The following is a 25,692-nucleotide window of genomic DNA, read 5'->3' as shown; positions in this document are numbered from 1 at the left end:
TGTTCAGTTGCTCAGTTGTGTCCAACTGTTTGCGACTGTGGACAGCAGCACACCAGGCTTCCCTGTCCATCACCAAGTCCCAGAACTTGCTCAAACTCATGTCCATCGAGTCAGTGATGCCATCCAACCATCTCACCCTCTGTCATCCCCTTCTTTTCCTGCCTTCATTCTTTCCCAGCATCAGGGTCTTTTCCTTACTATTGACCATATTTTTGATTCTAGCCATTTTAGTGGGTATGAAGTGGTATCTCATTGTGGTTTTGATTTCGCATTTCCTAATGGCTTATGATATTAATCAACATAATTATTAATTATTAATTATCATTAATCATGTGCCGATGGACTGTTTACCTTCTTTTGGAGAAATGTCCATTCAGATCCTTTGCCCATTTGTTAATTAGGTTGTCTTTTTATTGCTGAGTTGTAAAGATTATATATTCTAGATATGTGTGTGTACTAAGTCACTACAGTCATTTCCAACTCTTTGCAATCCTATGGACTGTAGCCTGCCAGACTCCTCTGTCCAATGGGATTCTCCAGGCAAGAATACTGGAGTGGGTTGCCATTTCCTCCTCCAGCAGACCTTCCCAACCCAGGGACTGAACCCACATCTCTTATGTCTCCTGCATTGGCAGGCGGGTTCTTTACCACTAGCACCACCAGGATATAGGTCCCTAAAGGTTCTTTATATATTCTGGATACAAACCCCTTTTCAGATATGTGATTAGCAAATAGTTTTTCCCATTCTATGGATTTTCTTTTCACTTTCTTTTTTTTTTCCTCTGAAGAATATCAACCACTGGATTTACTTTCTTGATAGTGTCATTTGAAGATTTTAGTTTTGGTTAAGCCAGATGACACCACCCTTATGGCAGAAACTGAAGAGGAACCAAAAAGCCTCTTGATGAAAGTGAAAGAGGAGAGTGAAAAAGTTGGCTTAAAGCTCAACATTCAGAAAACGAAGATCATGGCATCTGGTCCCATCACTTCATGGGAAATAGATGGGGAAACAGTGGAAACAGAGTCAGGCTTTATTTTGGGGGGCTCAAAAATCACTGCAGATGGTGACTGCAGCCATGAAATTAAAAGACGCTTACTCCTTGGAAGGAAAGTTATGACCTACCTAGGTAGCATATTAAACAGCAGAGACATTACTTTGCCAACAAAGGTCCGTCTAGTCAAGGCTATGGTTTTTCCAGTGGTCATGTATGGATGTGAGAGTTGGACTGTGAAGAAAGCTGAGCGCCAAAGAATTGATGCTTTTGAATTGTGGTGTTGGAGAAGACTCTTGAGAGTCCTTTGGACTGCAAGGAGATCCAACCAGTCCATTCTGAAGATCAGTCCTGGGTGTTCTTTGGAAGGAATGATGCTAAAGCTGAAACTCCAGTACTTTGGCCACCTCATGCGAAGAGTTGACTCATTGGGAAAGACTCTGATGCTGGGAGGGATTGGGGGCAGGAGGAGAAGGGGACGACAGAGGATGAGATGGCTGGATGGCATCACCGACTCGATGGACTTGAGTCTGAGTGAACTCCGGGAGTTGGTGATGGACAGGGAGGCCTGGCGTGCTACGATTCATGGGGTCGCAAAGAGTCGGACATGACTGAGTGACTGAACTGAACTGAAGCCCAACTTATCTAATTTTACTTTTAGTTTCCTATCTAATAAGGATTTGCCTAGTCCAACGTCACAAAGATTTATTCCTGTTTTTTAAAAAGTTTTATAGTTTTAGCTTTTACAGTTAGGTCTATGATTATGTTTATGGGTGCCCAAAAGACCACCCCCCCCAATTCAGTGATTCACTAAGAGGATTCACATGACTATGTATATAGTCGTACTAAAAGTTGTGATTACAGCAAAAGGATACAAAGCAAAATCAGCAAAGGGAAAAGGTGCATTAGACAAATTCCAGGGGGAATAGGCACCAGTTTCCACAGTACTCTCTCAGTGGAGTCACACAGGCAGGATGCAATTCCCAATTCAATGAGTTGTGACAACATGTATGAAATATTGCCAACCAGGGAAGCTCACTTAAGACTCAGCACCCAGGGCTTTTTGTTGAGGGCTGGTCACATAAACAGCCTCTGTCTGGCATGTACCAAAACTCTAGACTCCCAGAGAGAAAGTAAGTGTTCAATATAAACCCTAGTGTTTTCACAAACAGTTTAGGCACAATAAGCCACTGTTACTGAATTCTGAGAATGATGGGAACCCTCCCAAAATCCAGCTTTCAAATACCAACCAAAGGTCAATCTTGTAATCAGGCCTTCCAAGCATAGCACTTCTGGCCTACTGTGTTAACTCTTTTCTGCATAGTAACCCATCTGGACTTATTTTTTGTGTATGGAGTGAAGTAAGGGGTCCAACTTCATTCTTTTGAATGTGACTATCCAGTTGTTTCAGCACCATTTTTGAAAAGACTATCTTTCCTACATTTACTTTTCTTGACACCCTTGTTAAAAATTGGCAGAAGTGTAATGGTTTATTTCTGAACTCCCAATTCTACTTCACTGATCTACATAACTAGCCTATGCATGTATTACAGTCTTTTAGAAGGAAGGATTTGCAGCAAGTAAGGAGAACACTTGCTCCCAAAGCAGTGTCTCCCTACACATTTTTTATAATTATAGCTTTATAATAAATTTTGAAATTAGGAATTGTGAGTTCTCCAAATTTGATCTTCTTTTTTAAGATTGTGTTAGCTATCATGGGTCTCTTGAATTTCCACATGAATGTTAGAATAGGCTTATCAGTTTTTGTAAAGAACTCTGTAGGATTTTGATAGACTGTGTTCAGCCTGTAGATCAGTTTTGAGAGTATTGAAATTTTAACAGTATTACGCCTTCTGATCCATTAAAATAGGATTTCTATTTATTTAGGTCTTTAATTTCTTTCAACATGTTTTATAGTTTTTAGAGTGTAGATTTTACAGTTCTTTTGTTAAATGTATTCCTAAGTATTTTATTATTTTAATGCTGTTTTAAATGGAATTATTTTCTTAATTTCATTTTCAGATTGTTGATTGCTACTGTTTAGAAATGCAATTGATTTTTGTGTATTGATCTTATATCAAGCAGCCTTAATGAACTCATTTATTAGTTTTAACTGATTTTTAGTGAATTCCCTATATACAAGACCATGTCATCTACAAATGACTTTGCACTCTCAGTGACTTCTATTTTATTTCTTGTTCAATAGCCCTGGCTAGAGCCTCCAGTACGATGTTGAATAGAAGTAGCAAGATTAAACATCTTTGTCTTCTTCTGTCTTAGGAGGGAAAACATTCAGCTAGCAACCATTCATTATAATGTCAGCAGTGGGTTTTTTGTAGATGCCCTTTATGAGATCTAGAAAGAACCTGTTTGTTTCCAGTTTGTTGAATGTTTTTATCATGAAGGGGAGGGTTGCTTTTCAATCACTAAGTCATGCCCGACTCCTTGCAACCTCATAGACTATAGAATGCCAGGTTCCTCTGGTCTGCACTATCACCTGGAGTTTGCTCAAATTCATGTGTATTGCGTTGGTGATGCCATCTAATCATCTCATCCTCTGCTGCCACCTTCTTCTTTTGCCTTCAATCTTTCCCAGCATCAGGGTCTTTTTCAATGAGCCAGCTCTTTGCATCAGGTGGCCAAAGTATTGGAGCTTCAGCTTAAGCAACAGTCCTTCCAATGAGTATTCATAATTGATTTTCTTTAGAATTGACTAGTTTGATCTTCTTGCAGGCCAAGGGACTCTCAAGAGTCTTCTCCAGCATCACAATTCAAAAGCATCAATTCCTTGGCCCTCAGCCTTCTTTATGGGTCCAACTCTCACATCCATATATGACTTCAGGAAAAACCATAGCTTTGGATATATGGACCTTTGTGGTCAAAGTGATGTCTCTGCTTTTTAATACACTGTCTAGGTTTGTCATTGCTTTCTTTCCAAGGAACAAACATCTTTTAATTTCATGGCTACAGTCACCATCCACAATGATTTTGGAGCCCAAGAAAATAAAATCTGTCACTGCTTCCACTTTTTCCCCTTCTATTTGACAGGAAGAGATGGGACCAGGTGTCATGATCTTAGTTTTTTTTAATGTTGAGTTTCAAGCCAGCTTTTTCACTCTCCTGTTTCACCCCCATCAAGAGGCTCTTTTAGTTCCTCTTCACTTACTGCCATTAGACTGATATAATCTTCAAATCTGAGGTTGTTGATATTTTTAGCAGCAGTCTTGATTCCAGCTTGTGATTCATCCACACCTTCATTTCACATGATGCACTCTGCACATAAGCTAAATAAATATGGCGACAACATACAGCCTTGTCACACTCCTTTTTCAATTTTGAACCAGTCAGTTGTTCTGTGTCTGGTTCTAGCTATTGCTTCTTAAACTGCCTACAGGTTTATCAGAAGACAGGTAAGGTGATGTGGTACTCCTATCTCTTTAAGAATTTTCCATACTTTGTTGTGATCCACACAGTCACAGGAGTGCTAGAATTTATTAAATGCTTTTCCATATCTATTAGGATGATGTGGGTTTTATGTTTTATTCTACTGATATGATGTTGTTGTTATTGTTCAGTCACTCAGTCATCTCTGATTCTTTTAGACCCCATGTACTGCAGCATGCCAGGCTTCCCTGTCCTTCACCATCTCCCAGAGCTTGCTCAAACTAATATCCTTTGAGTTGGTGATGCCATCCAACCATCTCATCCTCTGTTGTCCCCTTCTCCTCCTGCCTTCAATCTTCCCAGCTTCAGGGTCTTTTCTAATGAGTCAGCCTTCCTATGATGTGGCCAAAGAATTGGAGATTCAGCTTCAGCATCAGTCCTTCCAATGAATATTCAGGGTTGATTTCATTTAGGATTGACTGGTTTGATCTCCTTGCAAAGCAAGGGACTCTCAAGAGTCTTCTTCAACATCACAGTTCAAAAGCATCAGATCTTCAGCACTCAACTTTCTCTATGGTCCAGCTCTCACATGCATACATGACTACTGGAAAAACCATAGTTTAGACTGTATGTACCTTTGTCAGCAAAGTAGTGTCTCTACATTTTAATACGCTGTCTAGGTTTGTCATAGCTTTTCATCCAAGGAGCAAGTATCTTTAATTTCATGGCTGCAGTCACCATCTGCAGTGAGTTTGGAGCCTAAGAAAATAAAGTCAGTCACTCTTTCCATTCTTTCCCCATCTACTTGTCATAAAGTGATGAGACCATGATCTTGTCTCATGAGACAAGACCATGACCATCTACTTGTCATGAGACCATGATCATGATGCCATGATCTTGTCATCTGCAAATAGTGAGAATTTTTATTCTTCTTTTCCAATCTGGATTCCTTTTTTTTTTCTTTTTCTTCTGTGATTGCTGTGGCTAGGACTTCCAAAACTATGTTGAATAGTAATGGTGAGAGTGGGCACCCTTGTCTTGTTCCTGATTTTAGAGGAAATGCTTTCAATTTTTCACCATTGAGGATAATGTTTCCTGTGGGTTTATCATATATGGCTTTTATTATATTGAGGTATGTTCCTTCTATGCCTGCTTTCTGGAAAGTTTTTATCATAAATGGGTGTTCAGTTTTGTCAAAGGCTTTCTCTGCGTCTATTGAGATAATCATATGGTTTTTACCTTTCAATTTGTTAATGTAGTTTATCACATTGACTGATTTGCAAATACTGAAGAATCCTTACATCCCTGGGATAAAACCCACTTGGTCAGGATGTATGTTCTTTTTAATATGTTGTTGGATTCTGTTTGCTAGAATTTTATTGAGGACTTTTGCATCTATGTTCATCAGTGATATTGGCCTGTGGTTTTCTTTTTTGGTGGCATCTTTGTCTGGTTTTGGTATTAGGGTGGTGGTGGCCTCATAGGATGAGTTTGGGAGTTTACATTTCTCTGCAATTTTCTGGAAGAATTTGAGTAGGATAGGTGTTAGCTCTTCTCTAAATTTTTGGTAGAATTCACCTGTGAAGCCAGCTTGTCCTGGGCTTTTGTTTCTTGGAAGATTTTTGATTACAGTTTCAATTTCCATGCTTGTGATGATTCTGTTAAGATTTTCTATTTCTTCCAGGTTCAGTTTTGGAAGGTATACTTTTCTAAGAATTTCTCCGTTTCTTCCAAGTTGTCCATTTCATTGCATATAGTTGCTCATAGTAGTCTCTTATGATATTTTGTACTTCACTGTTGTCTGTGTAATTTTTCCATTTTCATCCCTAATTTTGTTCATTTGATTCTTCTCCCTTTTTTTCTTGATGAGTCAGGCTAATGGTTTGTCTATTTTATCTTCTCAAAGAACCAGCTTTTAGTTTTGTTGATCTTTGCTGTAGTCCCCTTCATTTCTTTTTCATTCATTTCTGCTCTGATTTCTATGATTTTTTCCTTCTACTAACTTTGGGGTTTTTCTGTTCTTTTTCTATTTGCTTTAGGTGTAAACTTAGGTTGTTTATTTGATGTTTCTCTTGTTTCTTGAGGTAGGCTTGTATTGCTATGAACCTCCCTCTTAGCACTGCTTTTAATGAATCCCATAGGTTTGGGGTTGTTGTGTTTTCATTTTCATTTGTTTTATGCATATTTTTATTTCCTTTTTGATTTCTTCCATGATCTGTTAGTTATTCAGAAGCATGTTGTTTATCCCCCATATTTGTGTGTGTGTATAGTTTTTTCCTGTAGTTGATATCTAATCTTACCACATTGTGATCAGAAAAGATGCTTGAAATAATTTCAGTTTTTTTAAATTTGTCAAGGCTATATCTGTGGCCCAGGATGTGATCTATCCTGGAGAATGTTCTGTTTGCACTTGAGAAAAAGGTGAAATCCATTTTTGGGGGGAGGGGGTGAAATCCTATACATATATATCAATTAGGTCTACAAAAAAGATCTTCACGACCCAGATAATCACGATGGTGTGATCACAGACCTAGAGCCAGACATCCTGGAATGTGAAGTCAAGTGGGCCTTAGAAAGCATCACTACAAACAAAGCTAGTGGAGGTGATGGAATTCCAGTTGAGCTATTCCAAATCCTGAAAGATGATGCTGTGAAAGTGCTGCACTCAATATGCCAGCAAATTTGGAAAACTCAGCAGTGGCCACAGGACTGGAAAAGGTCAGTTTTCATTCCAATCCCAAAGAAAGGAAATGCCAAAGAATGCTCAAACTACCGCACAATTGCACTCATCTCACACACTAGTAAAGTAATGCTCAAAATTCTCCAAGCCAGGCTTCAGCAATATGTGAACCATGAACTTCCTGATGTTCAAGCTGGTTTTAGAAAAGGCAGAGGAACCAGAGATCAAATTGTCAACATCCACTGGATCATAGAAAAAGCAAGAGAGTTCCAGAAAAACATCTATTTCTGCTTTGTTGACTATGCCAAAGCCTTTGACTGTGTGGATCACAATAAACTGTGGAAAATTCTTCAAGAGATGGGAATACCAGACCACCTGATCTGCCTCTTGAGAAATTTGTATGCAGGTCAGGAAGCAACAGTTAGAACTGGACATGGAACAACAGACTGGTTCCAAATAGGAAAAGGAGTTCGTCAAGGTGGTATATTGTCACCCTGTTTATTTAACTTATATGAAGAGTACATCATGAGAAACGCTGGACTGGAAGAAACACAAGCTGGAATCAAGATTGCCGGGAGAAATATCAATAACATCAGATATGCAGATGACACCACCCTTATGGCAGAAAGTGAAGAGGAACTCAAAAGCCTCTTGATGAAAGTGAAAGTGGAGAGTGAAAAAGTTGGCTTAAAGCTCAACATTCAGAAAACGAAGATCATGGCATCCGGTCCCATCACTTCATGGGAAATAGATGGGGAAACAGTGGAAACAGTGTCAGACTTTATTTTTCTGGGCTCCAAAATCACTACAGATGGTGACTGCAGCCATGAAATTAAAAGACACTTACTCCTTGGAAGGAAAGTTATGACCAACCGGGACAGCATATTCAAAAGCAGAGACGTTACTTTACCAACAAAGGTTCGTCTAGTCAAGGCTATGGTTTTTCCTGTGGTCATGTATGGATGTGAGAGTTAGACTGTGAAGAAGGCTGAGCACCGAAGAATTGATGCTTTTGAACTGTGGTGTTGGAGAAGACTCTTGAGAGTCCCTTGGACTGCAAGGAGATCCAACCAGTCCATTCTGAAGGAGATCAGCCCTGGGATTTCTTTGGAAGGAATGATGCTAAAGCTGGAATTCCAGTACTTTGGCCACCTCATGCGAAGTTGACTCATTGGAAAAGACTGATGCTGGGAGGGATTGGGGGCAAGAGGAGAAGGGGATGACAGAGGATGAGATGGCTGGATGGCATCACTGACTCGATGGACCTGGGTCTCAGTGAACTCCGGGAGTTGGTGATGGACAGGGAGGCCTGGCGTGCTGCGATTCATGGGGTTGCAAAGAGTCAGACATGACTGAGCGACTGATCTGATCTGATCTGAACTGGTCTATTGTATCATTTAAAGCTTATGTTTCCTTGCTAGTTTTCTGTTTGGTTGATCTATCCATAGGAGTGAATGGGATATAAAAATTCCCCACTATTATTGTGTTACTGTTAATTTCCCCTATCATATTTATTAGCATTTGCCTTGGGTACTCTTATGTTGGGTTCATATATATTTATAATTGTTATATTTTCTTCTTGAATGGATCCTTTGATCATTATGTAGTGTCCTTCTTTGTCTCTTATCATGGTCTTTATTTCAAAGTCTATTTTATCTGATATGAGTATTGCTAGTCCTGCTTTCCTTTGGTCTCCATTTGCATGAAATATCTTTTTCCAGCCCCTCACTTTCAGTGTATGTGTCCCTAGGTTTGAGGTGGGGCTCTTGCTGACAGCATATATAGGGGTCTTAATTTTTTATCCATTTGGCCAGTCTTTGTCTTCTGGTTGGAGCATTTAACCTATTTGCATTTAAGGTAATTATTGATAAATATGATCTCATTCCCATTTACTTTGTTGTTTGGGTTCATTTTTGTAAACCTTTTCTGTGTTTCTTGTCTAGAGACGATCCTTTAGTATTTGTTGAAGAGCTGGTTTGGTGGTGCTGAATTCTCTCAGCTTTTGCTTGTCTGTAAAGCTTTTGATTTCTCCTTAGTATCTGAATGAGATCCTTGCTGGGTAGAGCAATTTTGGGTGTAGGTTTTTCTTTTTCATTACTTTAAGTATGTTCCGCCATTCCCTTCTGGTCTGAAGAGTTTCTATTGAAAGATCAGCTGTTATCCTTATGGGGATCCCCCTGTGTGTTATTTGTTGCTTTTCCCTTACTGCTTTTAATATTTGGTCTTTTTGTTTAATTTTTGTTATTTTGATTAATATGTGTCTTGAGATATTTTACCTTGGGTTGATCCTGTTTGGATTCTCTAGGTTTCTTGGACTTGGGTGGCTATTTCCTTCCCCATATTAGGGAAGTTTTTAACTATTATCTCTTCAAGTATTCTCTCAGGCCCTTTCTTTTTGTCTTCTTTTTCTGGGACACCTATGATTTGAACATTGGGACCTTTAACATTGTCCCAGAAGTCTCTGGGGTTGTCCTCATTTCTCTTAATTATTTTTTTGTTTTTCCTCTCTGCTTCATTTATTTCCATCATTCTATCTTCCACCTCACTTATCCTCTCTTCTGCCTCAGTTATTCTACTGTTGGTTCCCTCCAGAGTGTTTCTAATTGCAGTTGTTGCACTGTTCTTTATTGATTGACTCTTCTTTATTTCTTCTAGGTCCTTGTTAAACATTTCTTGCATCTTCTCAGTCCTTGTCTAGTCTGTTTATCTGTAATTACATTTTGTTTTCAGGATTTTGGATCATCTTTACTATTATTATTCTGAATTCTTTTTCCAGGTAGACTCCCTATCTCCTCCTCTTTTGTTTGGATTGGTGGGGTTTTATCATATTTGTTCACCTGCTGAGTATTTCTCTGCCTTTTCATTTTGTTTACTTTGCTGTGTTTGGAGTGCCCTTTCTGCAAGCTGGAAGACTGTGGTTCCTCTTAACTGTGGAATCTGCTCCCTGTGGTGGGTTGGAGGAGGGGTGGACCATTGACTTGTCAAGATTTCCTGGTTGAGGGAACTTCTGTCTGTGTTCTGGTGGGTGGAGCTGGATCTCTTCTCTCTGGAATGCAATGAAGTGTCCAGTAGTGAGTTTTGTGATATCTATGGGTTTGGTATGGCTTTGGGCAGCCCGTCTTTTAATGTTCAGGATTCTGTTCCCGTTTTTCTGGAGAATTAATGTGCTGTGTGTTGCACTGGAACTTGTTGGCTCTTGTGTGGAGCTTGGTTTCAGTGTATGTATGGAGACTTTGGGGTGGGCTCTTTTCTTTCAATGTTCCATGGAGTCAGGAGTTCTCTGGTGTTCTAAAGTTCTGGAGTTGAGCCTCCTGCCTCTGGGTTTCAGTCCTCTTCTTGCAGTAGCCTCAAGACTTCTCCATCCATGTCGCACAGAAGATAAAACCCTTTGGCTAATGGTGAAACAACTCTCCAGAGCCATGAATACTGAGAGAGATTCACAGAGTTATATAGGGAAGATAAGAGGGAGAAGGGAGATAGAGATGACCTGGGGGAGAAAAGGGAGAGTCAAAAGGGGACAGAGCAGTCAAGCCAGTAATCAAATCCCTAAGTGTTCTCCACAGCCAGGAACACCCAGACAGATTCACAAAGTTAAAAGGGAGAAAGGAGGTAGAGGTGACCCAGAGGAGAAAAGGGAAAGTCAAAACGGAAGAGAGCAATCAAATCTCTAAGTGAAAATGGATGGTAAAAATTAGATTCTTAAAGGTAGAAAGAACATTGATAACAAATATCAAAAAGCAAAGATTAAAAACCTAGAATAGAAGTTAGACTCTCAAAAATACAATATAAAAAATACAAAAGAAAATCACGAAAATTAAAAAAAATATATATGGAGTTTGTTTTTTTTTAATAGGGTTTTTTTTTTAGAAAGGTAATAGTAGGTATAAAAATGAAAGTTAAAGTAGTAATAAAGATCTGCTGCTGCTGCTAAGTCGCTTCAGTCATGTCCGACTCTGTGCGACCCCATAGACATCTGGCAGCCCACCAGGCTCCCCTGTCCCTGGGATTCTCCAGACAAGAACACTGGAGTGGGTTGCCATTTCCTTCTCCAGTGCATGAAAGTGAAAAGTGAAAGTGAAGTCGCTCAGTCGTGTCCGACTCTCTAATACTTTTTAAAAATTACAGTGATAATAGTAAAAATATATCTGGGTATAGCTCTGGAGCTATTGTGGGCAGTGTAGGGCCAGTTCAGCGTCAGATAGACCCTTGTTTTGACTTATACTTGTTCTCATGGTCTGTAGTTGCCCCTCAAATACACCGTCTCAACATTAACTATAGGGTTTTAATCTGTTACACCTGTCACTTCCAGGGTGGTTTCCGCCTTCTTTGTTTATTTTGGCTTCCTCTGTTTGCAAGTCTCTACAGTGTCTAATTTCTGCCCTGACACAAGGTGGTGAAGGTGGCCACTTATTTAGGCTCACTTGTCCACTGTGCTGTGGGGAGAGACAGACACTTCAAACAAATACTGCTGGCATGTGTCTGGGGTGTGTGCAGTGGATGGACCACACTGGGTTTGTCACAGCCCAAGGCGGCATGTACTTCCACACTGCTTAGGCTCCAGGGTGCTCTGCAAGAGCACTATCCCAAGTGAATCTTGCATTTCTTGCACTTCCCACATTTAAGCCACTCAGGTTCTTGGGTGCTCCGCATGGCACGGACACAGATAGGCTGTGCATTTTGTGCCCTTCCCAGGTCCAAGCTGCTCAGGTGACTGACTGGGTGCTTGGTAAGTGCACTGTCCCAGGTGGGTTGTGCATCTTTTGCACCTCCCTGGTCCTGGCCACTCAGTTTCCTGGGTGTGTCAAAGAGTACAATCTCAGGCATGCCGTGTGTCTCCTCTGGGAAGCTGATCTCAGCTTCTCTGTGACACTCCTGGTGGATGTGAACCAACCAGGATCCCAGGAAGACATGGTTAGCAACTGGCAACCTGCTCACAGTTTGGTGAAAGATACAGTCTCTGGGGCCAAGATTATAGCAGCCCCTTGCCTTACAACTCTGGCTGTCCCACTGCCTCTCTGCCTCTGGGGAGGGAGGGCCCTAAATAGCATCCGACTTGCCCTCCTTTGGTATTTGCTAGGGCACAATCCTTTGTTCTCAACAAAGGTCTCTCCTTTGTTGAGCATGCCGGGGGTGACCATGGGAAATAAGAGCCTTTCACAGGAAGGGTCCTTTTTTTTCTATGTTTGTCTCTCTGGTGATCCAACGGTTTGGGTTACTATCTCACATTAGCCCATTCAGATTGTCCTCAGGCATTCAAGCCCAGTCCTTATCCTAAGGACCAATGATACAGCCCATGCCTACCTACCCAGCTCCCACTTGCTGCTGGCGGATACGAGTGTCTGAGCCACTTCTCTGCAAGTAGTTGCAGTTAGGCACATATTCTGTGTGTGTGTGTGTGTGTTGGGTTTTTTTTTTTTTTTTTATGTTGATCTCTGAGATTCCAAAGGTCCCCACTGTCACAACGGTAAGAGGGTTTCCTATTGTGTGGAAACTTATCCTCTTTCAACACTCCTTCCCCAGGATGGATCTCTGATCCTAAATCCTTTGTCTCTGTATTTGTTTTTAATATTTTGTCCTACCTCCTTTTGACCATCCCCAAGAAAAAGAAATGCAAAAAGGCAAAATAGTTGTCTGAGGAGGCCTTACAAATAGCTGAGAAAACAAGAGAAGCTAAAGGCAAAGGATAAAAGGAAAGATATACCCATTTGAATGCAGAGTTCCAAAGACTAGCAAGGAGAGATAAGAAAGCCTTCCTAAGTGATCAATGCAAAGAAATAGAGGAAAACAATAGAATGGGAAAGACTAGATCTCTTCTTCAAGAAAATTAGAGATACCAAGGGAACATTTCATGCAAAGATGGGCACAATAAAGGACAGAAATGATATGAACTTAACAGAAGCAGAAGATATTAAGAGGTGGCAATAATACACAGAAGAACTATACAAAAAACGATCTTCATGACTCAGATAACTATGATGCTGTAATCACTCACCTAGAGCCAAACATCCTGAAATGCAAAGTCAGGTGGGCCTTAGGACGCATCACTACAAACAAAGCTAGTAGAGGTGATGGAATTCCATTTGAGCTATTTCAGATCCTAAAAGATGATGCTGTGAAACTGCTGCACTCAATATGCCAGCAGATTTGGAAAACTCAGCAGTGGCCACAGGACTAGAAAAGGTCAGTTTTTATTCCAATCCCAAAGAAAGTCAATGCCAAAGAATGTTCAAACTACTACACAATTGCTCTCATCTCACACACTAGCAAAGTAATGCTCAAAATTCTCCAAGCCAGGATTCAACAGTTCATGAACTGTGAACTTCCAGATGTTCAAGCTGGATTTAGAAAAGGCAGAAGAACCAGAGATCAAATTGCCAACATCCTTTGGATCATAGAAAAAGCAAGATAATTCCAGAAAAACATCTGCTTCTGCTTCATTGACTACACTAAAGCCTTTGTGTGGATCACAACAAACTGTGGGAAATTCTTTAAGAGATGGGAATACCAGACCAGATTACCTGCCTCCTGAGAAATCTGTATGCAGCTCGAGAAGCAACAGTTAGAACTGGACATGGAACAACAGACTGGTTCCAAATAGGAAAAGGAGTATGTTAAGGCTGTATATTATCATACTGCTTATTTAACTCATGTGCAGAGTACACCATGTGAAATGCTGGGCTGGATGAAGCACAAGCTGGAATCAAGATTGCTGGGAGAAATATTAATAACCTCAGATATGCAAATGACACCACCCTTATGGCAAAAAGTGAAGAACTAAAGAGCCTCTGATGAAAGTGAAAGAGGAGAGTGAAAAAGTTGGCTTAAAACTCAACATTCAAAAAACTAAGATCATGGCATCTGGTCCCATCACTTCATGGCAAATAGATGGGGAAACAATGGAAAAAGTGAGAGACTTTATTTTTGGGGGCTCCAAAATCACTGCAGATGGTGACTGCAACCATGAAATTAAAAGACACTTGCTCCTTGGAAGAAAAGCTGTGACCAACTTAGGCAGCATATTAAAAAGCAGAGACATTACTTTGCCAACAGGGATCTGTCTAGTCAAATCTATGATTTTTCCAGTAGTCATGTATGGATGTGAGAGTTGGACTATTAAGACAGCTGAGTGCGGAGGAAGTGATGCTTTTGAACTGGTGTTGGGGAAGACTCTTGAGAGTCCCTTGGATTGCAAGGAGATCAAACCAGTCAATCCTAAAGAAAATCAGTCCTGAATTTTCATTGGAACGACGGGTTCTGAAGCTGAAACTCCAATCCTTTGGCCACCTGATTTGAAGAACTGACTCACTGGAAAAAATCCTGATGCTGGGAAAGATTGAAGGCAGGAGGAGAAGGGGATGACAGAGGATGAGATGAGGATGGCATCACTGACTCCTTGGACATGAGTTTGAGCAAGCTCCAGGAGTTGGTGATGGACAGGGAAGCCTGACATGCTGGAGTCCATGGGTTCACAGTGACTGAGCAACTGAACTTAACTGAGCCTTCTTTTGAAGAGATTAGGCTGCCTTGGTGGGTTCCTGGTGTACTCCCCCAGCATTCAGAAGTTGTTTTGTGGAAGTTGCTCAATGTTCAAATGATCTTTTGATGAATTTGTGGGGGAGAAAGTGGTCTCCCCATCCTATTCCTCTGCTATCTTGGGACCCTTTCTCTCTGATTTTCTTGTAGAGATCTCTAGTTTTCCTCTATTTCTTTGCATTGATCACTTAGGAAGGCTTTCTTGTCTCTCCTTGTTCTTTGCAACTCTGCATTCAGATAGGTATATCTTTCCTTTCCTTTTCTCCTTTCACTTTTCTTGTTTTCTCAGCTATTTGTTAGGCCTCCTCAGACAACCGTTTTGCCCTTTTGCATTTCTTCTTTTGGGAGAAAGTTTTGATCACCGCCTCCTGTACAGTGTTACAAACCTCTGTCCATAATTCTTCAGGCACTTTGTCTATCAGATCTAATCCCTTGAATCTATTTGTATCTTCTACTGTATAATCATAAGGGATTTGGTTTAGGTCATAGCTGAATAGCCTAGTGGTTTTCCCTACTTTCTTCAATTTAAGTCTGAATTTTGCAATATGGCGTTCATGATCTGAGCCACAGTCAGCTCCCAGTCTTGTTTTTGCTGACTGTATAGAGTTTCTCCATCTCAAACTGCAAAGAATATAATCAATCTGATTTTAGTATTGACCATCTGGTGATGTCCATGCGTAGAGTTGTCTCTTGTGTTGTTGTAAGTGGGTGTTTGAAATGACAGTGCATTTTCTTGGGAAAACTCTGTTAGCCATTCCCCGCTTCATTTTTACTCCAAGGCCAAATTTGCCTGTTACTCCAGGTATCTCTTGACTTCATACTTTTGAACTCGTCTCCTATGATGAAAAGAACATCTTTTTTTGGTGTTAGCTCTAGAAGTTATTGTAGGTCTTCATAGAACAGTTCCACTTCAGCCTTTTTGGCATTAGTGGATGGGGCATAGACTTGGTTACTGTGATGTTGAATAGTTTGCCTTGGAAACAGAGATCATTCTGTCATTTTTGAGATTGTACCCAAATACTGTATTTCGGACTCTTTTGTTTACTGTGAGGGCTACTCCATTTCTTCTATGGAATTCTTGCCTACAGTAGTAGATATAATGGTCATCTGAATGAAATTCGCCCATTCCCATCCATTTTAGTTCACTGATTCCTAAAATGTTGATATTCACTCTTGCCATCCCCTGTTTGACCACTTCCAATTTACCTTGATTCATGGACCTAACATTCCAGGTTCCTATGCAATATTGTTCTTTACAGCGTCAGACTTTGTTTTCATCACCAGTCACATCCACAACTGGTTGTTTTTGCTTTAGCTCAGCCTCTTCATTCTTTCTGGAGCTATTTCTCCATTCTTCTCCAGAAGCATATTGGGCACCTACTGACCTGGGGAGTTCATCTTTCAGTGTCATATCTTTTTGCCTTTTCATACTGCTCAAGGGGTTCTCAAGGCAAGAATACTGAAGTGGTTTGCCATTTCTTTCTCCAGGGGACCATGTTTTGTCAGAACTCTCCACCATGACCTGTCCATCTTGGGTGGCCCTACATGGCACGGCTCATAGTTCACTGAGTTAGACAAGGCTGTGATGCAAGTGATCAGTTTGGTTAGCTTTCTGTAATTGTGGTTTCCATTCTGTATGCCCTCTGATAGATAAGGATAAGAGGCTTGTGGAAGCTTCCTGATGGGAAGAATCTGGGTCTTACTCTGATGGGTGGGGCCATGCTCAGTAAATCTTAATCCAATTTTCTGTTGATGGGTGGGGCTGTGTTCCCTCCCTGTAGTTTGGCATACCTATAGTAAGGGTAATGGCAATAATGGTGAACTCCTTCAAAGGGGCTTATGCCAAGACGGTTGTATTCAGTGCCCCTGAGCCCACGGCAGCCACTGTCGACCCATGCCTCCTCTGGAGACTCCTGGATACTCACAGCAAGTCTGGCTCAGTTTCTTGTGGAGTCACTGCTCCTTTCTCCTGGGTCGTGGTGCACACAAGGTTTTGTGTGTGCCCTCCTAGGGTGTTTTCCCCCAGTCCTGTGGAAGTTCTATAATGAAATACCACTGGCCTTCAAAGTCAAATTCCCTGTGGGTTCTCAGTCCCTTTGCTGGATCCCCAGGTTGGGAAATCTGCTGTGGGCCCTAGAATTTTGCAACAGTGCGAGACCTTCTTTGGTATAATTGTTCTCCAGTTTGTGGGTTGTCTGCTTGGTGGCTCTGTGTGGGGTTCACACCCTGTGCCCCCCAGGTCTTCTGCAGCCAGAGCCCCTGTCCCTGCAGCAGGCCACTGATAGTCTGTGCCTCTGCAGGAGACACCTAAACACTCAAAGGCAGGTCTGGCTCAGTCTCTGTGGGGTACCTGGGTCCTGGTGTGCACAAGGTTTGGTTTGAGCCCTCCGAGCATCTCTGGCCAGTATGAGGTTTGAGTCTAAATGCGATTTCACTCCTCCTACTGTTTTGTTGGGGTTTCTCCTTTGCCCTTGAACATGGGGATCTTTTTTTTTTTTTGGTGGGATCCACCATTCTCCTGTTGATGGTTGTTCAGTGGTTAGTTGCAAGTTTGGAGTTCTCACAGGAGATGAGTGCACATCCTTCTACACTGCCATCTTGGCACCATGGCTACCAATGGTATATCCTTATAATCCTTTCTTTAAGGCTGGAAGTGAGTCCTCGCTTTCTATCCTAATTTTAATACATTTCCCTTTTTTGGTATGTCTAGATAAATCTTTTTCAATTTTGTTGATGTTGATTTTCAAAGAAACAAACTTTGGTTTCATTGGCTTTTCCTCAGTTATTTTTGTTTTCTATTTTATTTTTCTTTCTGTTATAATCTTATTTTTTTCTTCTTCTTGCTTTCATTTTAGTTTGCTCTTCATTTCTTCTTTTTTACATTGTCTTAAGGTAGAAGATTTAGTTATTAATTTGAGATATTTCTTCTTTTTTAGTACAAACATTTATAAAATAAAGTTCTCTTTAGTTGCATCCCATAAGTTTTGGTATGTTGTTTTCAATTTCATTCATCTTAAAGTGTTTTCTAATTTTCCTTGCATTTTCTTTCTTACCCCACTGGTTATTTAGGGATATGTTGTCTAATTTCCACATATTTGTAAATTTTCCAAATTTCCTTTTGCTACTGATTTCTAATTTAATTTCATTGTAGTAAGATACCATACTCTGTGTCTTATTTCAATTCTTTTAAATTGAAGCTTGTGTTATAGCCTATGAGAGCAACAAACTAAGCCATAGACCAGTTAAAAGTTGAACAGAAATAACCTTGGAAAGAGAGTGAAGAACCTCCCATGTCATCAGTATTTTTATGGCTCTTCTTATGTATCACTAGATGGTTTCTAAAAGGATTGTATCTGTTTACATTGCTGCTGCTAACCGCTAAGTCACTTCAGTTGTGTCCGACTCTGCGTGACCCCATAGACGGCAGCCCACCAGGCTCCCCAGTCCCTGGGATTCTCCAGGCAAGAGCACTGGAGTGGGTCGCCATTTCCTTCTCCAACAGTGCTGCTAGCTACTCATAAGTCTGCCAGCTTCACTATAACCTCTGTGTCTTGGCTGTTACACTTAAATTTGTGGTTTATAATTCTGCTGAGTGTGTTTGTTATTCATTGTGCTATTATACATTAGTCATAAAAACAGAGGTGACTTTTGATTTATGTTCTTTTCTCTGCTTTTCTCCCAAGCCACCTGGAACCTCTATGAGTCCAAGTGGTGCGTCCTTCTCTAGAGCATTTGGTCAACATACATCTAAAGATAGTCGTCAAGGTCAATGGCAACGCCGAAGAAGGCTGGATGGCGCATTGAACAGAGTCCCAATTGGATTTTATCAAAAAGTATGGAAAGTTTTACAGAAGGTAAGCATAATACACCATAGGTGTCTCTTTATTTTACCCCCCTCATGAAATTATCAGTCTTCTTGTCTGAGATATGACATGACTGTGATATCATTTCAGTTATATAAAAGGCATATGCTCTTATGGATAAAACCTAGAAGAAAACATTAAAATGAAATAGTTGATTTGTTATTTTGATATTATTGATAATTTAGTCTCTCTCCATTACTGTTGCCATTGTGGTGTTTATAAAGACATTTCAGAAACATCACTGCTCATCTTTTTGGCCATAGTTGGACATTGTGAAACATTGTGATACACTTACTGCCAATCAAATGAATGCAGTGATAAAGACACTTTCTTTGTAGCTATTGCAGAGTAGAAATGTTATTGTAACAATGTGCTGTTAATAACCAAATGTTACTGTAGTAAAACAACTGTGGCATATGGGAAGTTTTATGAGAAACTCTTACCTATATTCTTTCTTGGATGAAAACTACTAAATAAATGCAGTCATAGTGATGCCAATAGTCCAAAGACTCTACTGATGTGACCAGTTTTTGTTTTTCTGTCAAAGGCCTAGTTTGCCAAAGACATTCCAGGAGACATCACACCATTATGATTGTGACAGATTTGTAAGACCAAGAAGACTATAGTTCTCATTCATGGGTCTCATTCATAGTCTCATAGGTGCTATTTTTTGCTTCATTGCCCTTGGTAATGACCTGAAGAACACTTCAACCAGGATGTTTCTCCCTTTTGCACACTGATGTTCTTCCAGGGACAGAATCAGGTGATCCTTTGGAAAAGTGAAAATAGATTCCTTAAGCTATCAGCTCTGGTAATCCTCCTTTCAAAAAGTACCTATCAGCTGTTTTCCTTCCATAAAACAACTGTAGCACAGTGTTAACAGATATGTGCTTTATCTTTGCATTTATACCTGGCTTGTGGCAATTCAGTTTCACAGAGTACAGGTACTAGGTGCTCTTCTACTCAGATACCATCTTTTTGCATAGCAGCTATAGTGAAAGTCCACTTGTGTTATGATAGAAGTACAAACCCAGAAGGCTGTGAGAATACAAGGGAAGGAACATTCAAATCTAACTGGGAAAATTGGGTATTTTGTGGCAGAATCAAAACACGAACTTAAACTCCTGATATAAAGAGGGAAAACAAATGCCCTCTGTATTTTTCATTCCATTCCTTTCAGAGTATGAATGTAACATAATCACTCTGCACATATGTTTCAAGGCTGGTAATTCTCTGTATAAGGATTGTTATTTGGCATATGAAACATGGGATGGGAGTGTCTGGTAGAGTTGATAAACCTGTTGGATTGGAATATTTATCTGTGGTTTAAAATATGATGTTTTAGATTTCTTTAAAATATAAAATGGCAAGTCATTAATTCCCATTGCTTTTTAATAACTGAATTGATGGTGAGAGGGATATAGACCATAATTCATTCATATAGCATTTCTTGAGCATCTACTGTGCACTAAGCAATGTCCTAGGTGCTCACAGGTATACAACAGAAAACAAAACAGACAACAGTCTCTGTCCTGTGTAGAACTTATAGTCTACTAGAGAGAGACAAACAATAAATAAAATACATAAATTATACAGAATGTTAAATGATGACAGGTACTGTAGAGAAAGTAGAGCAGGGTGAGGGGATCAGGAGTGCTGATGGGGGATGCTTAACTAGAAAATGTAGTAATTATGCATATTCAGTACATGCATATATTTAGTTTTTCTCTTTAGCCTAAAAAATCTTTCTGAAGTCTAGTTATGATGGCTCTGGAACCTACCATGGTATCCTCCTAGATAGTCTCTGAATCTTTAGGACTAGGCTATCCAATAGGTAGATCCTCCTGAGCCTTTTACTCCCCTAAGTAGAGGATGAACCTTGAGTACCCTTAAGTCCAACCCTGCTTCTTGCCACACATTCAATCGCAACCCCTTGGCAAGGACACGTGGGCTGCAGGGCCTTTCACTGGCCTGTGATTACTCAGCATCTAAGTGTCTCCTTACGGTCTTTTAGTTATCAGCATATCCTTGGTGACAGGTTTTTGCTGTTTTGCAGTGTCACGGACTTTCTGTGGAAGGTTTTGTTCTTCCTTCTTCAACTACTAGAGAGGTAAGATTCTGTCTTTCACATTTATGTGATTGATAGCTTGTCTGGCTAAAGTATTTCAGTGATCACTTTTCAAAATAACAAATCTGTGCTTTCATAAATCAACTGAACATAAAATGCATTGGAAGAAAGGAGAAAATGTTTTTTTTTTTAATAGAATGGGAATATTAGAGAATAATTATGTATTACATTAATTATATAAAGCCAGCTTCTTTTAATGGTTGATTAAGTTAGACTGATTTATGTGAATATTGCCAGGGTTGGAAATGGCAGATGAGAATGAATCTAAGAATGAATGAATGACTTCTCATGCCCCCATCCTGCTCATCCCTACCTTTCTCTAATAAGATGCTTGTAAACTATAAACCAGTGATTATAAACCAGTGGTCCTTAGCTCTAACTATATATCACAGTAACCCAAACTCCTATCTCCAGCTCTCCAAGGATGGAACATGAGCACCTGTACTTTAAACAATCCTTAGAATAATGCTGATATATAATTCTGGTTGGAAAACATTGCCATAAACCACAGACATAGATTAGAAGGTGCTTTCATATTTTGCTTTTTGCCCAATCAGACTAAAATTATGAAGAAATAGCTTTTAAAGAAAATCAACAAAGGAGCTCGAATTAGTATGACCAGATTTTCTGCTACAATTCCCACTCTGGAATTGTAGATCATGACTGGAGGGCAGGGTACAGAAAGCTAATGCTGTGCTTCAGGGCTCCACTCCTGCCTAGAGGCTTTTTCTCTAGTAAAGAACACTGTGTCCTTTCTTGATCTTCTCTCTGCCTTTAAGCAAGATTAAAATGTTAACAAATTAATAATAATACATACCTGAATGTACCTTTTATGAGTCTTCAAAACACCTTTATACAGTCTTTAATTTGATCTTCAGCACAACTATGTGAGATAGCTAAGAAAGGGATTGTAGTTCCTAGTTCACAGACAAGCATATCAATTTAGAAAAGTAAATTCTCCAAGGTCATAGAATTGCGGCTTCCCAGGTGGCAAAGGCAGAGCTTGAGTCCTTTAGACTCTGAATCTACATTGCCATCCTAAAGTGTATGCTTAATACAGTTTTACCAAAAATTATTTGTTAATCCATTTCACCCTAAAATAACTTTATATTTCTCCATGCCTTTTTTAATCTAATAGTATATAAATATTTTACCTAATTCTCAAACTGTCATGTATGTACAGTTTTAGATTCTACTTAGATTTTTCCTTTATCCACAGTCATCTTATTTATTCTTTTAATGATTCTACAGAAACTCATAATGGCATACCATGATATGCCATTATTTACACAACCATTCCCATGTTTAGATTACTTCTAGCTTTATACTTGTGACTAAGGCTGCTGTAAAACACTCTTGCATATAGGGCTTTTATCCTCTCTTGAATTATTTCCTTAGGATGAACTTCCAGAAGGAGAATTATGGGTTAGAAGGCACTGACACTTTTATGATGCTTGTTATACTCACCAGATTGCCTTCCAGAAAGATTGAACCTATTTACTCACTCAGTTACTTTAAAGGAGACTGAAACAGTGCTCTTGGCTACAGTATTTCTTCTGCGTTTCAGAATAGGTAATTGATGCCTCTCAGCACAATGGGCTCTTAAGAACTGATTTTTTTTTCCCCTTCTATCACAGATGACTCCAGGCGAGATTAAATTCTCTGTTCATGTGGAGTCTGTCCTGAATCGTGTACCTCAGCCAGAGTACCGTCAGCTTCTGGTTGAAGCCATCCTTGTCCTCACCATGATGGCAGACATTGAAATTCATAGTATTGGAAGCATCATTGCTGTGGAGAAAATAGTGCATATTGCCAATGACTTGTTTCTTCAAGAACAGGTAGGCAAACCTGTTGTTTTCTCAAAGGGAAGTGTCTGATATTAACTCTTCAAGAAGCCAAGGTCACTTTCTTGTGCCATCTTCCTCATAGCTGTTTTCTAGGCCTCCTTTGTAGTGGCTCTGACCTCTATCTGTTTGAGAACTAGGCTGTGGGATGACCTCTGTCTTTTACCATGTTTTGTGGTTGTGTTAGATGGTAAAGTTGCCTGGAACTCAGGAGGCTTTTATGCTTTTTGTCATATTTCATACTACTTTTATCACACTACTTTTTGTAGTGATAAGGACTTAATAAGAAACTATTGGGTAGTATATCCTTTCTGGACTATTAAGGAAAAGAGAAGATTTGATTTAGGTTTGTTTTGTTTTTGCTTTTCTTTCTTACCTATAAGAAAATATTAAAGTAAAATATTTAATTCTATATTTTTCTTATTAAATCTTACTTCAGAAAATCAACCACATTTAAAAAATGCAGACTACTAAAAGCTTTCCAGATGTCTCCTAGATTAAAAGTAGGAACACATAAAGTGAAGGGCATGTGCTCTTGTCAATAGAACAGTTTCCAAAACATGTAATCAGTGTTTCATTCTTTTAGGCCTGGGGATGGGGATGCAAAGGAAATTAAAAGCTTCTCTAGGACTTTTCAAAGATTTCACAAGACAGTCCTAATTTTAAATACTCTGACTGCTCTTTATTGTATCAGAAAATGTGATCCTTTTTAGACATTGACTCTAGCTTGGAGAGCTTGTGATCCATTTGAATTAAATCGACTTAGAAAGAAAAGAAATAATGGTCAAATACAAGATAAAATGATACATACTGAGTGGCTTCCCTAATGGTCCAGGGCTTAAGACTCCATGCTCCCAATGCAGGGGGCACTAGTTCAATCCCTGCTTGGGGAACTAAGATCCCACACAGCACAGCCAAACAAGAATAATAAGAACACATGCTGAGTCAGTAGTACTAGAAGGATGCAGACCGAAGTTCATCTAGGGTGATTTGTAAGTTTTAACTTTTGACTCTTAACGAACAAAACTCTAATTACCTATTATATTGAACTTTCAAAAATTCTAAACAATTAGTGCTTTTAAAATTATTCATATGATTGGGGATCTAGTGAAAAATGAATGTATAAAAATTCATAGCCACCATTTTGAGTATAACCCTGATCCCTTGCTGTCTAAACAGCCTAAGATCCAACTAGTTGGTGATGGGGAAGAGGTTCTGAGTTATTCTAATCAGGACTTTAGTTAGTAGGATTAGTAATTTTTCCTTTCCCCTGTGTTTTCCCATCCTTAAACACCAAACAGAAAACCCTCGGTGCAGATGATATCATGTTGGCAAAGGATCCTGCGTCTGGCATCTGTACTCTTCTGTATGACAGTGCACCCAGTGGCAGGTTTGGCACCATGACCTACCTCTCCAAAGCAGCGGCCACCTATGTGCAGGAGTTCCTGCCCCACAGCATCTGTGCCATGCAGTGAGGCCTCTAGGCCTGGCTGCTGGGAGCCTTTTGACAGCTGGTTCCTGCCTCGTTGATTATGCATGGAACTGAAATATGATGACCTGACCACTCCCACCCTGTCCCTTGCCAACCCATCCCTCCCAAGAAGAGCAAATTTTTCTGATAAAATAACTGCTTTAGAAGATGTGAACCCTTGCTTGGAGGCATCTGCTCACCCAGGCTCTTCATTGTGAGCCTTCATTCTTTCATGGTTCATAAAAGTGTGTGTTTTTATTCTCTAGATCTGTTACAAACTTAGTTTTCTAACTCCTGTTTGGGGAGCAGATGTTAATAATAACTTATTCCTGAAGTTTGATTTTTCTTATGTGTGGTTTCATTGTGTAAATGAGTGGTGGGTGCATTGGGACATTATTTCAAGTGAATAAACCCTCAGTTGTTGGATTTTATGCTCCTATAAGTTGGAAATTATCTATTCTAAGTGCCTTTTCTTGGGAAAAGAGTACCAGATCATAATTTTCTTCTTCACTCACATGCTGCCTCATGCTGAATGATGAATTCCTTTCTATGCAGACTTAGCCTCTGCTTTTGCCTTCTCTGTATCTATATATACATAATTCTTATTCTCCTTTTGCTGAAATATAGAGAAATTGCAAGTTTACTGTGTATATTTAAGAATTTCAGTATTAACACTTAAAATCACATTTAACCAAGATTGCTGGTACTCAAAGATGTATGTGTAGCAGAAAATGCAGAATAACCCAGAGAAATGGAGCCGGGAGCCCAATTTCAGAAAGGAGAGTGGAAGAAGAGAAGATGTCTGGGTAGAGTCTTACACCTAGGGAATGCAGAAGGAATCAGATGGGTTAGTGTCTTGAAGAAAGCCTTGTACACTAATCCATGCCTTTGAAGAGTGAGCTAGCACACAACACAGAGAATAATTGAAGCCTCTATCTTTGATGAACAGGGATCCAGAAGTCCAATCTATAGCTGCTTTACTGAGTACTCGTTCTCTGTGCTCACCTGGTCTTTGTCTCACTCACATACTCACTTCCTACAGCATCCACCCCCTCCAACTCCCTGACCTCCTATATGCTTTTAAACTCATTCACTTGCATTTTTACTTTCTGGTTCTATTGTTCGCATCTATGTATATCTTGATATCTGTGGGCATATATCTGTCTCTTGAAAACACCTACATTTGTATGTATGTCTAAGCATACATGGGAACTTTTTCTGAATGTAAGTAGTTTTGATGTGTCTGTATATCTATTAATATCTTTATCCATGTTCAACAAACTGTGTAAGTATATAAATATGAGTGCTGTGTGTGGGAGAGGTATGTGACTGTGGTCTCAGGCTGACACACAAAAGATAATGGAGGACTCCTTGAGTCCTCTTCCTTAGTCTCACATTTAGGTAGCCATTGAAGAATGTTTCTCCTAACTTTCTGTTTTAGTTCAAGGCTACTATAACAAAATACCATAGACAGGGTGGCTTAAACAACAAACATTTACTTCTGATGGTTCTGAGGGCTGAGAGGTTCAAGACCAAAGTACCAGCAGATTCAGTGTCTGGGGAGTGCCCTCTTTCTGGGCCTTCTTGCTGTATCTTCACATGGCACACAGAGAGTAAGCTCTGGTCTCTTCCTTTTTTCATAAGGTCACCAGGCCTGCCATGCAGACTCTACCTGATTACCTCCCAAAGGCTCCCACCTCCAAATACCATCACATGGGGGGACTGAGGCTTCAAGATAGGAATTTTGAAGGGATGCACACATTCAGTCCATAGCATTTTCCTTCTCCTGTAAAGACT

The 25,692-nt window shown here is 39.9% G+C and overlaps 1 protein-coding gene across 5 annotated transcripts in view; it reads left to right on the top strand.

The window, feature by feature from the left end:
• Window positions 1-24,321, top strand: part of PHKA1 (phosphorylase kinase regulatory subunit alpha 1) — a 172,293-nt gene extending 147,972 nt beyond the window's left edge. For all 5 annotated transcript variants that reach the window (XM_005899619.3, XM_005899618.3, XM_005899617.3 and 2 more), the window contains 4 exons: window positions 18,273-18,443; window positions 20,509-20,562; window positions 22,218-22,418; window positions 23,726-24,321. In XM_005899619.3, the coding sequence (XP_005899681.1) occupies window positions 18,273-18,443; window positions 20,509-20,562; window positions 22,218-22,418; window positions 23,726-23,899 (600 nt within the window). In that variant the 3' untranslated portion in view covers window positions 23,900-24,321. The remainder of the gene's footprint in view (window positions 1-18,272; window positions 18,444-20,508; window positions 20,563-22,217; window positions 22,419-23,725) is intronic.
• The last annotated feature ends 1,371 nt before the right edge of the window (window positions 24,322-25,692 follow it).

The sequence above is a fragment of the Bos mutus genome, chromosome X (assembly GCF_027580195.1).
Source record: "Bos mutus isolate GX-2022 chromosome X, NWIPB_WYAK_1.1, whole genome shotgun sequence".
Taxonomy (NCBI): Eukaryota; Metazoa; Chordata; class Mammalia; order Artiodactyla; family Bovidae; genus Bos; species Bos mutus.
This window is presented reverse-complemented; position numbering and strand designations above follow the sequence as displayed.